General features: G+C 26.6%; 1 protein-coding gene across 1 annotated transcript; it reads left to right on the forward strand.

Moving 5' to 3' along the window:
• Positions 1 to 12,669: 12,669 nt before the first annotated feature.
• LOC132925488 (piggyBac transposable element-derived protein 4-like) lies at positions 12,670 to 13,566 on the forward strand. Its single transcript, XM_060989881.1, has one exon. It carries the CDS (start codon positions 12,670 to 12,672, stop codon positions 13,564 to 13,566), a length of 897 nt encoding a protein of 298 aa, XP_060845864.1.
• Positions 13,567 to 16,804: the final 3,238 nt, after the last annotated feature.

Here is a 16,804-nt window from a genome sequence, read left to right on the forward strand (position 1 = left end):
TTTGCCGTTTCCCCAGCCCCCCCACCACTCAGGAAATACTTTTTTGCACAAAACACCTATGCAAATATTTAGTACGAAATTTGTACGAATTTGTACGACCGAATAAAAAATTTTTCGAAAACACCTTCCCACCGATAAACACATTTTACCCATTTGCCGTTTCCCCAGCCCCCCCACCACTCAGGAAATACTTTTTTTTCACAAAACTCCTATGCAAATATTTAGTACGAAAATGTATTAAGAATATTTATGAAATTTGCATGAATTTTTAATTATTATTATGAGTATTTATGCAAATTTTAAACATTTAAACCAATACTTGGTAAACTTGTATTCATTTACGCAAATTACCACTTAATTATAAATTTTAGAATTCAAAATGGAATTAATTTTATTTATATGTTTGACCAACACATCTATGATTACTACAGAGTCATTTTTCATTTTTGACTTACATTCTATTCATCACTTTCGATTTATAATCAAAGTTTTTGGGCTCACTCTGTAATCCTTTGCGCACGTTTATGTAATTATTTATCACAATATTCTTAGGTAATATTATATTTTGTACAACATTAAAAAGGTGTATAAAATAGATTAGGTTAAGTGAAAAAAACATCCTTTATTTACTTATAATACATAATTTGTATAATAATATCTCATATATATTATACAAGTAAAATTCAAATTAAATTAAATTAATTTAAATACTATATATAATGTATTCACAAATTACTTTTGTGTTCTCTTTCGTCGGAACAGCTTTCTTTTTTTGGTCATCTATTAATTCCCAATATTTCCCATCTCGTTTGCAGTAAGCATTATAATGACCTACTGATGTTCTTAGCTTACTATTTCCACGACGATAGTTGACTAAACCTCGTATCTCATAAGTTAAACCGTTATGAGTTAAAACTTGAGGAATATCACCTAACTCTATTTCAATTAAGCGACCAACTTCTGAACTACATGTTGTTTCGTCATCTAAAATGTACCAAAAAATGCATTAATTTTTGTTTAAAAAAATAAAAACTGAATTTATTACTTACTATTCCAGTATAGAATTTCTATTACTATATGTTCAGTTGAAAGAGTCGGTGTTAAAGTTTTCATTCCAGTACAATATCCATAACTACATACATTACTCTCTGTTGCCATTCGTTCATTTAAAAACATTTGCAAATCCTGTATGTTCTCATTAGAGGTTTGATAGGTTATGTAAGTTACTGGGTGTCTTGTGGGCCTTTTGCACTCAGAGTTCGAACAAGAACTGATTTCAAATATTGTTGGGGTTTCTTTCAACATAGATTTAATGACCGATGCTATTGTAGTGTCACATTCGACTAGCGTTGTATTATACTCTAAAGGTTTTAGTACTGGATTGAGATAATTTATAATTATTTTTGCTCGACTTAAGTAAGTTGATGCCGTTATTCCTTTAGTAATTATATTAAATATGAAATTAAAAAAAACATTGTTTTCTATAATGTTATCAATATTTTTTTTATAATTTACACTATCACAATACGCTGTCATAAACAATGAGACTAGCGTGTCAAATGCGCACGTATTGGTAAGTACTACATTTCCTATTTCCGATATATTACAACTTTTTAATTCGTCCGCTCTTGATCCATTTTTTAGGACTGGGAATGATTTTATTTTTTTAGGTTTGTTTAAATTTAAATGACGTAATAGAGGGTTTGGCATTAAATAAGATTTATTTGTTTTTTGTCTTTTGCTCTTCCTATTCCAGCTTTCGGTTACTACATCTTCGTCTCTCAAATTGGTATTTGCGGATTTTGTGGAGCATTGTTTACATATTCTACTATCTTCTTTTCCCAATTCGTGGCTTGAGCAAGAAGAAATTGCGTGTACGGGTATATCACATATCACGCATTTATGAGACCCATTTTCCACTGGAAAATTACCAGTCTCACATAATGGATAATTATCAATAAGAGTTGATATATTTTGAGGGGTTACAATAATAGCATCTTCACTTTCAATAGCTTCACTTTGATTATTTTCTTGAATCTCTTCACTTGGAGATACAGCTCTCGATTGGCTATTATAACTTGTCGATCGAAAAAGTGATGCTCCTTGTAGTGATTTTATATGATGCTCTAAAAATTCTTCTATATCCACAGGTAACGTCATATGTTTAAATGTAATATTTTTTAATTTCTTGAAACTTGATTCAACAGCCGCTGAACTCGTCGTTGTTTCACCATACCCAAAAAATGGAACCATTATAGCCGACCACAATGGTAAAAGTCTCATACATTTTATTATACAATTAACCACACTTGGCAAAAACATTGCATTTAAACCACTTCCTTCACGAATATAACATTTACTTTGCTGATATATATCTTCAGCCCACAGTTGAAATTGGTTATCATTTTGTTCAAACTCATTATTTTGACACTCATATTCTGTTAATTCATCTATTTCAATTTCAATAAACCCTAATATATCTTCAATTTCAATGAAATCAGTTGTTACAGCTTGCAGAATAATTTTTTTATGTTGTTGACACGGTGTATCGTCTCCTGTTACTAAATCAATTCCATCAGTTTCATTTGTGATAACAATAAAAAGTGATAAAAGTATTTGCCGAATAAAAATAATAGATTGACTTTTTAAAATAACTCCTATAATACGTAAAATTATTTCTCGCACTCTTCTTGGTGAAGCTTTAAGTGGTGTCCATTTACTCACTAGTTTTATGAAATGGGCAACATCAGTTCTTATAAAACACTTTGGTAACCAATATGAATCTGATGATATTTTTTCAAAAACTATGTCTGCACAAATTTGTATATAATCATTTAATGATGAGTATTGTGTAAAACATCGTGAAATCGCTGAAAGAAGTGCTATTGATTGGTCACAAACTGATTCTTTGGGAGTAGGTACATCACAACTAATCCATTTGGCCAACCAATTAAATATTGCGATGCTTGTGTGTCTTTCACTAATCATATTAGTTACAGTAAAGCTGTATTTTTTAATGTTGTCATAAACTAAAGCTTCATAGACAAAAAGACAACGAGTTTTTTCAAAACCGAATTTTGAGAAATTTTTTATAACCGATCCCGTAGCATCAATGACCAATCGCGGATGTTCAACACTTTTGCAATAACTTCGATAAATATGAGTTTGTTCAGTACAATGATAATGGATAAAAAATGGATCAGATCCCATGTCTCGTAAAATGTTTTTAAAATCATCTTCTTTTTTCATCATAGCTAATCCTTTAAGTGTATCAACGTCTCTTTTGTTTTTTATATATTGACGTGATTTCATTATACGTAATGCATTACCTGTTGGAATAATTGCAGGATCTGGTGCGCCTAAATAAGGTAAAATAATATTTATAATAAATTATTGTGTGACTATTAACTGATTTTTTTTTTTTATTATTATTATAAAGTGTTCCTGACAGAGTCATCTAACTTATTGATAATATTAATTAATATTTTAGCTGTTTAACAATTCATAATGCATAATTATTTACAAATCATTTACAAAATAAGATATAATATTTATAAAAAAAGAAATTGGATAAAAACATAACTATAAGAATAAAATAAATTATATAAGAGTAGAATTACTGGTGTTGAGACAGGGCATCATGAGGACGTCAATAACTGATAGATATTATGTAAACTATAAAATCTTATCTACACTAATTTCAAAACCAATAAGTGTAGAGAAAAATGAGTGTAGAAACGTAAGTACTAAGTATTTATTATATGACATGCATTTTATATTTATATTATATTCATATTCATATTATATTATATTTATATTTTATACTTTTACTTTATTGGCATTAGAGCACCTCAGGTCAATACTAGACAAAACATATTATTTCATATTATACACAATAAACGTATTTTTGTTAATCATAGTCCCATAAATAGAATCATACCATATAATAATGAACATCTGTTTTATTTTTATTTTTTATTTTATAATAGTTATAAGTTAAAATCATTTTATGTGTTCATTAGTTAAATGTCATATATTTATACCACTTAGGACTTATCTATGTTATATGTATATATTGTACTCGTTTTTCCTAGTGGGCGTTATTATTATACATAAATAAAAATAAATTTTCAAAATATTCAGGAAAAACTAAAAACTAAATTTAGAAAAACGATGATTTTCACGCAAAACCACTATGTTAATTCTGATCCTAATTTAACATATAAATGACAATGGCCTTACTAGTAACGAGGTATATTTCACACCTACTACACAGCAGAGAAACTTATCTAATTTTTTTAAATTAAGACTTATAAAAAAATATTAATTTAATTTAAATTTTAAAACTAACTAACCTATTTTCATCAAACGACAAGCTTCGGATTCTCGATAAGATTCACAAGATTTGCCATTATCAACAATAAATTCCAACGCTTTTTTAATTTCAGATCCAACCATTCGACGCTTTTTAATTTCTTTATGTTCCTCATCATAATTGCCAATATAAGTGCATTGCATTAGAACTCTAGAAGTAAAATACACATATTGAAATTTATACATATGTTGTTAAAATAATTTATCAAGTAACATAAGCTTTTTATGGGAGAGGTGTTATGGAAAAAACCATAGGTATAAAAATGGCATTTTAAGGAATTTTTAAATGTACTAAAAATTAAAAATTATTATAACTTATAAAGATTTGGATAAATACCCTAAAACCCTATAATATGATATACGTATTATAATATTACATTACACGTAATAAATATTTTTCAATTTAGATATTGAACACTTATAAGTTTTACATTCAATAATCAGTATTCACTGCATATAAATATATATTTCACAGTCATGTATTATTGAATTAAACAGCTTAATGTAATTCAGTTTTAAACAAACCTTGAATTCCCAGACGGTTTTTCTCCAACAATTCCTTTAAAATGAGAGCAACAAATCGAACATCTTCCAATGACACAAATATACATATTTCCTCCTGTGAATACTTTAGCTCTCTTAAATGAGATACAGCATGGCAAGTTCGTGTGTTCCCAAAAATGTTCAGCCAACAATGGTGTCCATGCACCTTTTGGCAACACATAATAAGAACGACAGCTTCTCATAGGGCGGTTCTTATCATTTGCTTTATAAACTATTTCTTGAGGCTGTATTTGCTGCCATTCGGATGGTGAAAATGTAAATACAAATTCCTTTTTTGGCAAAAAATTGGGATTGTCGCTATCATCATCAGTCAAGTCTATTGCAAATAAATCAAATTGTTTGAACTAATTATTGTTTATATACAATAATTAAATTTAATATCAAAATTGTATATAATATAATAGGTAATAGTTAAGTTATTAGTCCTATATAAAATATAATCTGTATAGTTAAAATTATCAATGATTTTTTTTTTACAAATGAATTAATATATTATTAATTAAAATAAAAATATTTTTTAAATGTTACGTTTTTGTAAGATCACATATTTTTCTATAGTATTTGAATAAAATGTTTGATAAAAATAATAATAAAAGGGCAATTTTTATGGAATATTGGGTTTTAAAAATTCATATAACTTTCAATTTTAATAATTAATGCTCAAAAATCGAGTAGAGATTTTATTGTGTTTTATTTATCTTTATTTTACCATTGGTTACATTGAACATCCTAATTGTTATATTTAATAAAACTTTTAGAACTAGAAATCTACACTGCAGATTAAAAATTAAAAATTAAATTTCATAAATTATTAATTCCTTGAGCCAATAGGTAAATAATTTTTATCATATATTTCTAAAACGTGCTATGTATCTACTGTTATTATTTATATTTTAAATACAGTAAAACCTCTAAATACAATATTAGAGAAATAAAAATTGAAATTATAATTAAAAACGTATTTATTTATACATAATTTATATTATACAAAGGTACATAATAAATTTAATTTATTTTAATGTATTTTTAAAAATGCGAAGGTAAAAAGATAATAAAAATTGATAATATAAAAATGAAAACTAACATATATCCCTTTTACTGCTATGGACGCACATACGCGTCCTATCATTTTAAAAATCAACAAAAAAGCTGTTATCGATAATGTGATAATATCATTAAATGGTAAAAATTAGACGAATCCAAAGAGACAATAAAAACAAATATATGATAATTAATATTAAGAAAGTTAAAAGCAAAATAAAATATTTGATTTTCCAGGGTTCCCGTATTGTCATTATTTGATTAACTGAAATAATAGTTCATTATCGACTATTTGGGAACCAATCACTAACGTATAATTAACTAAAATCTGCTAAAAAACAGACTTACCTATTCTTATTTCTATTCAAATTGCAATAACTTTAAGAAAGTAAATAATAATAATAATAATAATAACAATACATATTTTATTACTGAAAAGTTAAACAATTAATATATTTATTTTTTATTAATTTACATATATAATAAAATTATGGTTACAATCAAGATAGATTAAATAATTCAATTCATGTTTTGCTAGGTAACATAACTATAATTATCCTTAAAAATTCAAAAACCTAATTAACTTTGTCAAATTGATTATTAATTATTTTTTCGAACTGCTTTAAAAAATATTATTAATAAAATGGTTATCTTGAAAATTAAAAAAAAAATTGCATAAAAAATTATTTAAATCATTTTTGAATTTTTTAAATAAAAATCGAATCCTTGTGCCATTTAATCCTGATTTTCATACTTATTACTGAAAAAACTGCATTTAAATATATTAATTTCGACAAGAGATACTAAGGGTGATACCAGAATTTTGGGACATACTGTACATTAATTTAAAAAAAACTTTAAAAGCTATAATATTAAAAATATAAAAATATAATTAACTTCAAAAAAATTTAGTTTTGTATTAACTTGAAAATATTTACAAAAATAATAAGAGGTTCTGGTTCATGAAAAATGTGACATTCAATACAAATATATTTTACAGAAAAAATAAAACACACATTATATAATTTTATTTTAATATAATGATCATAAAATTATTTTAGAAAAAAAAATGTATACCTGAATAATTTTGACAACACAACTCATCTGGTGTCTTTGTTGGGTTTGTATTTCCCTGTACTACTGGGAATAGTCCTAATACTTCTTTTACTCCATGCCTTCCATTATGGACAAACAAATGTAATGCATTTTTACTTATCATTCCATTTAAATGCATACTTATGTCCATCCATACATCATTTGTACCAACAGCAATGTCTAATAAAATTAATAAACACAAAATTCTACGATGGAAAATCTGAAGAAACTACATAAATCAATTTTATTAAACAAACAATTGTCGTTCAATCGTTCGGCAGTTATTTATAATTGAATATAATGTATCGACAAATATAGTAACCACGTGACTCATTATAAGTGATAAAATATAATATTATGTATGTAATTGTTCTGTTTTTTGGCCATAAACGTTTTAGGATGTGAAACATCTAATATGACGGATCAAAACAACACGCGCGTTAACACACATGCGAAACACATAATACGCCTTTTAAATAAAGAATGATTTTTCTTAAAAAAAATAGATTATTTTATTGTTGATAATGCTATTTATATTTCCTAAAATAAACCATTCTTCCAATTTTTATGCATATTTACTATAAAAATAATATTGATGTTTTATAATTGCCAAGTGTCCCACGACCGCTCAATTAATTTCTGTGCATATTTATAGGTAATGAAGGCTTTTGTAAATATAGAAACATGATTTTTACGAAAATAAACTTGAGAATTAGTAAATTATATGGTTTACTAAAAAAAAAATTAAAATATTAGGTACTTACGTTTAACACCATCTTTGTCGGCAACTATAACTCTATCTTTAAATAAAAGAACGGCTTCGATGATCACCTGATGTGGTACACTGGGTTTACGTCCACGCATGATACAAATATAAGAATATCAATGACTAAAGTACTATAGTATTAAGTTAAATTACAAATAAAATACTTGCAACAAACACAAAAACAATAAAATTCATGAAAATGTTAACTAAAATAGTTAATACGTTTATAATAAACTCTTCAAACTGATAACAGTATATTTGATTATAAAAAATATAAATCAGTCTAATAATAACTAATACGAGTTGCTTATCTTGTTAATCGCTCTAATTTAAATTAATGATAACTGGAACGCACACTACACAGTGTTGCCTACAAGTGACAAAAAATTATTTTAAGTATTTCTACATATCAATTAAAGATTTGAATTATTTTTTTTAATTACCGCATAACAACAAAGAGTAATGTTTGTAGTTATGGATATTGTACTGGAATGAAAACTTTAACACCGACTCTTTCAACTGAACATATAGTAATAGAAATTCTATACTGGAATAGTAAGTAATAAATTCAGTTTTTATTTTTTTAAACAAAAATTAATGCATTTTTTGGTACATTTTAGATGACGAAACAACATGTAGTTCAGAAGTTGGTCGCTTAATTGAAATAGAGTTAGGTGATATTCCTCAAGTTTTAACTCATAACGGTTTAACTTATGAGATACGAGGTTTAGTCAACTATCGTCGTGGAAATAGTAAGCTAAGAACATCAGTAGGTCATTATAATGCTTACTGCAAACGAGATGGGAAATATTGGGAATTAATAGATGACCAAAAAAAGAAAGCTGTTCCGACGAAAGAGAACACAAAAGTAATTTGTGAATACATTATATATAGTATTTAAATTAATTTAATTTAATTTGAATTTTACTTGTATAATATATATGAGATATTATTATACAAATTATGTATTATAAGTAAATAAAGGATGTTTTTTTCACTTAACCTAATCTATTTTATACACCTTTTTAATGTTGTACAAAATATAATATTACCTAAGAATATTGTGATAAATAATTACATAAACGTGCGCAAAGGATTACAGAGTGAGCCCAAAAACTTTGATTATAAATCGAAAGTGATGAATAGAATGTAAGTCAAAAATGAAAAATGACTCTGTAGTAATCATAGATGTGTTGGTCAAACATATAAATAAAATTAATTCCATTTTGAATTCTAAAATTTATAATTAAGTGGTAATTTGCGTAAATGAATACAAGTTTACCAAGTATTGGTTTAAATGTTTAAAATTTGCATAAATACTCATAATAATAATTAAAAATTCATGCAAATTTCATAAATATTCTTAATACATTTTCGTACTAAATATTTGCATAGGAGTTTTGTGAAAAAAAAGTATTTCCTGAGTGGTGGGGGGGCTGGGGAAACGGCAAATGGGTAAAATGTGTTTATCGGTGGGAAGGTGTTTTCGAAAAATTTTTTATTCGGTCGTACAAATTCGTACAAATTTCGTACTAAATATTTGCATAGGTGTTTTGTGCAAAAAAGTATTTCCTGAGTGGTGGGGGGGCTGGGGAAACGGCAAATGGGTAAAATGTGTTTATCGGTGGGAAGGTGTTTTCGAAAAATTTTTTATTCGGTCGTACAAATTCGTACAAATTTCGTACTAAATATTTGCATAGGAGTTTTGTGAAAAAAAGTATTTCCTGAGCGGTGGGGGGGGGGGGGCTGGGGAAACGGCAAATGGGTAAAATGTGTTTATCGGTGGGAAGGTGTTTTCGAAAAATTTTTTATTCGGTCGTACAAATTCGTACAAATTTCGTACTAAATATTTGCATAGGTGTTTTGTGAAAAAAAGTATTTCCTGAGCGGTGGGGGGGCTGGGGAAACGGCAAATGGGTAAAATGTGTTTATCGGTGGGAAGGTGTTTTCGAAAAATTTTTTATTCGGTCGTACAAATTCGTACAAATTTCGTACTAAATATTTGCATAGGAGTTTTGTGAAAAAAAGTATTTCCTGAGCGGTGGGGGGGCTGGGGAAACGGCAAATGGGTAAAATGTGTTTATCGGTGGGAAGGTGTTTTCGAAAAATTTTTTATTCGGTCGTACAAATTCGTACAAATTTCGTACTAAATATTTGCATAGGAGTTTTGTGAAAAAAAGTATTTCCTGAGCGGTGGGGGGGCTGGGGAAACGGCAAATGGGTAAAATGTGTTTATCGGTAGGAAGGTGTTTTCGAAAAATTTTTTATTCGGTCGTACAAATTCGTACAAATTTCGTACTAAATATTTGCATAGGTGTTTTGTGCAAAAAAGTATTTCCTGAGTGGTGGGGGCTGGAGAAACGTTTCTATAACCCCCCCACTCAAATTTTTGTTTAACCGCAAAAATAAATTCGTACAAATTGTTTTATTTATCGTACAAATTCGTACAAATTTCGTACTAAATATCGAGTAAAAAAAAATTGCGAAAACATAAAGTGGGGGGGCTGGGGACACGTACGTTCTTTTCCTATAAAACTTCATTCCTGCTGCTACAGAAGAACTAAACAACTATAAATAAAGTGTTCATTTGATATTAACATTTTCCAATACATTATAAATTATAAACATTGACCATAGTTACAGATATAAATTATTTTACCTGAGTAGCATACTTCAAAATGATGTTTTGTTAACTTAGGACAAACCTTTAAAAGTGAATTAGCTTCATTTAAAAATAAATAATGGAAATCATTTCATTTTATGTGGGCTTTTGATGAATGAATCTGTTTAAAAAAATGTATGTATCAATGTATCATTGTTATTATACATATTTATTAGTTATTGATAATTACTTGCTCTTAACTGTTTATTAGTGTATAAATGATTACGTATAGTTTTCATTAAATGTGGTACATCAGCAAATACAAAAATTTTACGTGTGTTATTAAAAGGATTTTTAAACTTAACTAAATAAAAATGACAATAACAAATTATAACAATAACAAGTTAAAATCGAGCAAGTCAATTTTAATAATAATAAAAAAAAGTAAAATGTCGTTAGTATTATTTAGGTACAAGAAATTATTTTAGTAAATAATTTCTAACTGTAAATAAATAATAATTTAAAATAAAACAAAACTAAAAAAATGTCTTTACAAAATATAAAATAATAAAAGAAGGGTTAAGTATTGAAATGTTTTTTTTAAATAATTTTTTTTCATTCTTCAAGTTTAAAAATGTTATTTTAAAATTAAAATATATAATAATACAATAGGTATATAAATAATGACTGGAAAGTGCAAATTTAGAAAAATTTAACAATAGCTATTAGCTACATATCACCAGGTTTCGTATAGTAATAATTACTAGTTGTAAATTCAAACATATTAAATTGATTTGGACTTGCAGTGTTGGTGGCGTTTGGACGATCAGGAATTTCTATGTGATTTGAGGTTTGTGTTATTGGTCGATTGTTTGGAAAATTTGGCAAATGATTTAGTTGAAGTATATTAGGAACGGTTTGTGTTTGTGACTGCAGTTGTTGTAAAGAGTCCAGGTTAGAAGTAGTTGCAGATTGTGATAGTGTTTGATTTTGTCTTAACTGTTCTAATTCTAACTCAGAAATAATTTGAAAAACTTTGGTTTTTGCATGATGCTGTAAATATGGTGAGAACTGTTTAACTGTTGAACAAATTGACAAAAAAAATTGGTCCATAGCATCAAATTCGCTTTTTTTTTGGTTTGATTGTTCGGCATTTTTTTGTTCGATAATGTACTTCATAAGAGTAGTTGATGCAGTCTCGGGTGGTTTTAATGAATTGGTTTTTTTAATTTTTTTTTGTCGTGGTTGAACTGGAGTTTGTGTACTAAATGATGTTTCTAAATTTTGAGTAGAGTTTTCAAACGCAATCGAAGTTTCATTATTACCCCCCACTTGAATTTCCTCTTCCTCTGAATGGAATAAAACGTCATCGTCGTCACTTACTTCGTCTATGTTGCTTATGGAATCTCTTTCCTTCATATAGGGTTTTAAAAATTCCATTTCATCAGCATACTTCCACTTTTTTACAAATTTGTTTTTTTGTCCTGATACTGTAATTGATTTTTTAGCAGCTTTTCTATACCCATCCCTCAGACTAGTCCACATTTTTTTGCAAGTGAACTAAAAAAAAATATTTAGAATACTTTATTTATTTAGAAAATGTAGGCTAAATTTTAAATATATGTACTATGTTTTAGTTTGTAATGACCACGAGTAAAAACATTATAATTAACATTACAAATAATTGTATATATAATATATATAGTCGTTTTTAAATTTATTTCAATATAAATATTTTTTTAACACGTTCACTGTCCGATGACCCATATGTGGTTCATGGTTTATTTCTTGATTAGTCCTTATTGAAAATTGATAAACAGTACGCGCTAGTCCACTTCGATAAAATTATTTTTGATTATATTTGGAGTGCCAGAGTAAGCTACATCTATAAACAATGATAAATACAAACCAGTTATATTTTATGAATCATATTGGAAAAAAGACAGTCTATATTATCATGAGTTATTTCACAAAATTGGCATGAGCTATAATAGATTTATAATTATTTTAAAATGTTGGCACTTTGTAGACAATAATATTGCTAGAGATAATACAGACAGGTTATATAAAATTAAACCGTTAATGGATATGATTTTTCAAAAAACACAAAATTTGTACACTCCAGGAGACACATTAATTGTTGACGAATCTATGATAGCTTTTAGAGGAAGACTTTTATTTCGTCAATATAACCCGTCAAAATCCCATAAATAAATATGGTATCAAAATGTACAAATTGTGTACACCTGAAGGTTTTACATGGGCTTCTAGTATTTATTGTGGTACAGGACCTACTTTAGGAACTCTGGATAAGCCGGGAACAGTTGTGGTAAATTTAGCTGATAGTTTACTTGATGAAGGCCGTTTGATAATAACAGACAATTTTTATACGAGTGTTCCACTTGCTGAATATCTTTATGGCCGAAAAACTGATTTGTGTGGTACTTTAAGAAAAAATCGAAAATGGCTTCCAGTAGATGTAAAAGAAAAAAAATTGAAAAAAGGACAGTTTATAGCAAGACAAAAAGAATTTATTACAATTTTAAAATGGCATGACAAAAGAGATGTGTTGATGTTATCTACTTGCCATGGAGATCAATTTCAAAATACAGGAAAAACAGATAGAAAAGGAAATACAATAACAAAACCAAAAATGATTTTGGATTACAATAATACAAAACAGGGAATCGATGTTTCAGATCAACTAAGCAGTTATTATAATCCACAACGAAAATCTCTTGTTTGGTACAAAAAAGTCGCTATGGAATTACTATTTGGGATAACAGTAGTAAATAGTATGATTATTTTCAACAAACAAGTAAACAAGAAACTAACTTTACTTTCATTTACCGAATCACTGTCTAGAAGTATTTTGTGTACAGAGGTTACAGACAAATCAGAATCTGTGAACATTCAAAAAAATATTTCAATGCATTTTCTTGAACAGTTTGATAGACAAAATGGAAAAATACAAAGAAAAAGATGTCATGGGTGCTATTCAAGTCTTCGTGAAGATGGACAGTTGAGTGCAGAAGAAGCTGGAAAAAAAGCAAAAAAAGTTAACACACATTGTAAAGTATGTGGTCATGCTTATTGTTTAATTTGTTACAACAAAATCCATTAGTTTTACGAATAAAATGTAATGAATAATATATACAAATATATAATATATAATATATATAATATACAATAAATAATTTATATATATTATGCATGTATTTTTATTAGCTTATAACAATTACAAACATATTAAAACTATATATCATTAGAGAGCTTATCATCTCCCCAGTCTAACTGTGTTATTATGAATTTCATAGCATGTAGTCCATTCCAATAAATCAACAGGGAAATAAATGTATAAAATGAACCACATATGGGTCATGGACTGATGAAATAGGTTTGACATGACCCACATATGGGTCAAAGGACTGATCAGTTTTGATTTAATTTAATACATGGAATATAAAATTGATTTAAATATTAAATACCACTAAACATTTAATTTTTACATTTTAATTAATTTTAGTAATAATAATATTTATGTTATAAACAGGCCCTGATTTATGCAAGTGCAGATGGAGCACTTGCACTTTGCCCCCAATTTCTGGGAGCCCCGGGCTTTGTAAGTTGTAGAAAATTGTTTTTTTTTTAAATTAATTCCACAAAAATGTGTTTTCTAAAATATCAATGTTCAAAGTTTAGTATATTCTTATCATTAAATTGTCAGTTGAATTTTGGTTATTTTTGTCATTCCAAACTCCAGTGCTTATCAGTTACCATCACAAAATATTAAAATAATAATAATAGAAAAGTGTTTGAACAACGGAAATATTTGATACCTAATAACTAATTTAAAATTTGTTATGATAAAATGTTATAAAAATAGAAATTATAGAAATTGGTCATTTTTTATTTCATTTTAATTGTATAAAATAAATTGTTAAATTAATAAGTTATTTTCCATTTTTATAATTTTATAAAAGACTGAAAATTAATTATTTTAATTTAAATTCATATAATAAAATCCTGAAATATTTTTAATAATTTTAATATAGTATAATTTTGTTAAGTTATTTAATTAGTATTGTCTTTTTATTGTCCTTAATTTACTAGACCAAGTAACTAAATTGTATTTATAGTACATGAAATAACGTACAAATCTTTTATGAGTTTTGAGATTGGTATTTTGACATTTAACACTTTTAACCATAGAGTATACTATTTTTTCTAGAACATTTTTTTGACTTGACACTGAAAAAAAAAGTATTGTTGGAAGAACCGAAATATAGTATAAATAACTGTGAAATTTAGTTGCCTCAGTGACAACATTACGTTTAGTTAAGTATACAAATTGATTTTTGTTGATAATATATTGTTGAAGGAACAACATATTAAGCACTTGCAACTAAATACATTTGATTATATGTACTAAATAATTAGTTGTAGTAACATAATTAAATATTTAGCATGACACGCTATTTTGTATTAATTACAGAACATGTTTGTATTGATTCAAGGAATTTTTGTTATACTTACAAATTTACTCCTAATTCACAACTAATAATTTTGTTAATAATACTTAAATTTGTAATTGTTGGTATACAATTTTCAGTTACATATACAGAATATTTTGTTAGTTAAAATTAACTTTTGTTTGTTATAGTTACAACAATTTTAGTTAATTAAATAATCAAAATGCAGATAAATATACTAAAAAAATAATTGTATTTAAATATTCACAACAGTTAACTTATTAAATAACTTAATATTTATAAACTATTTTAATATAATCTTAATTTTTAAATATTCATACATGTAAAATATTATATAAAAACTAATACATCAAAATAAGTAAGTACAGCAATATATATACATAATATGTTGTGTTTAAAAATAAAATACAATTTAATTAAACAAATTTTATAATACAAATATAAATATTTTATAATTATAATTTATTATACAGATTCCTATTTCAAGTTTAACTTAATAAACCATGATATATAATATATATTAGACTTAGACATTAGTACAATGTCATAGTTTACAAATTAAAAAACAAAATAAATTTTTTTTTAACATAGAAAATAATATTAATGATAATAATTTATTTTGTAATTTGATATATTTTACAAAATTTATAAAGGATCACGAACTGTCACATATCTTGTTCCATTTGAAACGACATTTAAAGTGTTTAGTATAGGAGATATTAACGAGTTTTGGAAAATAAAACAATTATTAAATTCATGGATTTTGACTTCATATGCATAAAATTGTTCATCAAACCCTATTGTAGTAACCATACAACACTCAAAAATAATTCTTTCAGATCCATTAAGAAAAATATCTTTTATTAATATAAAATGTGGGTTTTCATCATCTATATCTCTAGTTAATATGCTATTGATTTTATAACGCGTTCCTTTAATTTCAGCCCAACTAACACGAACTAATGATTCGTCATTACTAAGATTAAGTTCAGTTTTAATTTTACCAAGTTTTAAAGAATTTAATATTTTCCTAGGTCCAACATTAATTGTGCTACATAATTTGCCCTTATTAAATACTTCATTTAACTGTAATTGGTGCTTTATAGCCAAACTCATGCAAATGTTACGTCTGTTAAAAGAGGATCTTGCAGAAATTTTGGAAATTCTATGTTTTGCTTCGTAACGCATTGACCATAAGTGAACAACAGGACCATGTTTTTTTATCATAGTGGGATAATGAGTAAGAAAATGAAATTTTGGTTTAAGCACATTTTTACTTAACTTTAAATAAAGTTCATTCATTTCTCCTACGGCAGTCTCTAATAACATACAATTATTTACTTCGTGTGATGTTGATAATGTAATATCTAAAACTCTGCGCAGAGTTAAATAAAGGTCCCAAATTGGTTCTCCTGTTGGCACAAAATCACCAATAAGCAAGCCAAAATACCTAATGAAAGATAACATTTCAGATGCTAATTGTTTCATTTTCCCTACATTTATATGATCCATAGAAATCATGCATGGTTTATTGTTTTCTGGTCCATAATCAAAAGCAAATATCCTGTCATTTAATACTTTTAAAGAAAAAAGTTTTAAATCTTTTACGTAGCTTGTTAAAATAAAACTCATAATGTATTTACCACAGCCTTCTAACAAATCATGCATAACATCTACACCCACTTGATCAAATAAACTGAAATCTGTAACATTGAACCAAATACATTCTACTTTTAATCCTGTTGCAGACAAATCATTTTTTTTTAAATCATTAAAATACTGTTCGTTACTTCTCAAAAGAGATTTGTCTTCATAACATTTAACTTTTATATCTGATTTTCCCATGGTACAAATTCTACAACAAAAATT

Source organism: Rhopalosiphum padi, chromosome 3, assembly GCF_020882245.1.
Source record: "Rhopalosiphum padi isolate XX-2018 chromosome 3, ASM2088224v1, whole genome shotgun sequence".
Classification (NCBI taxonomy): domain Eukaryota; kingdom Metazoa; phylum Arthropoda; class Insecta; order Hemiptera; family Aphididae; genus Rhopalosiphum; species Rhopalosiphum padi.

Bases quoted from the DNA above. Each gene is read 5' to 3' on its own strand.
- LOC132925488 (XM_060989881.1), top strand. From the start codon at position 12,670: ATGTACAAATTGTGTACACCTGAAGGTTTTACATGGGCTTCTAGTATT.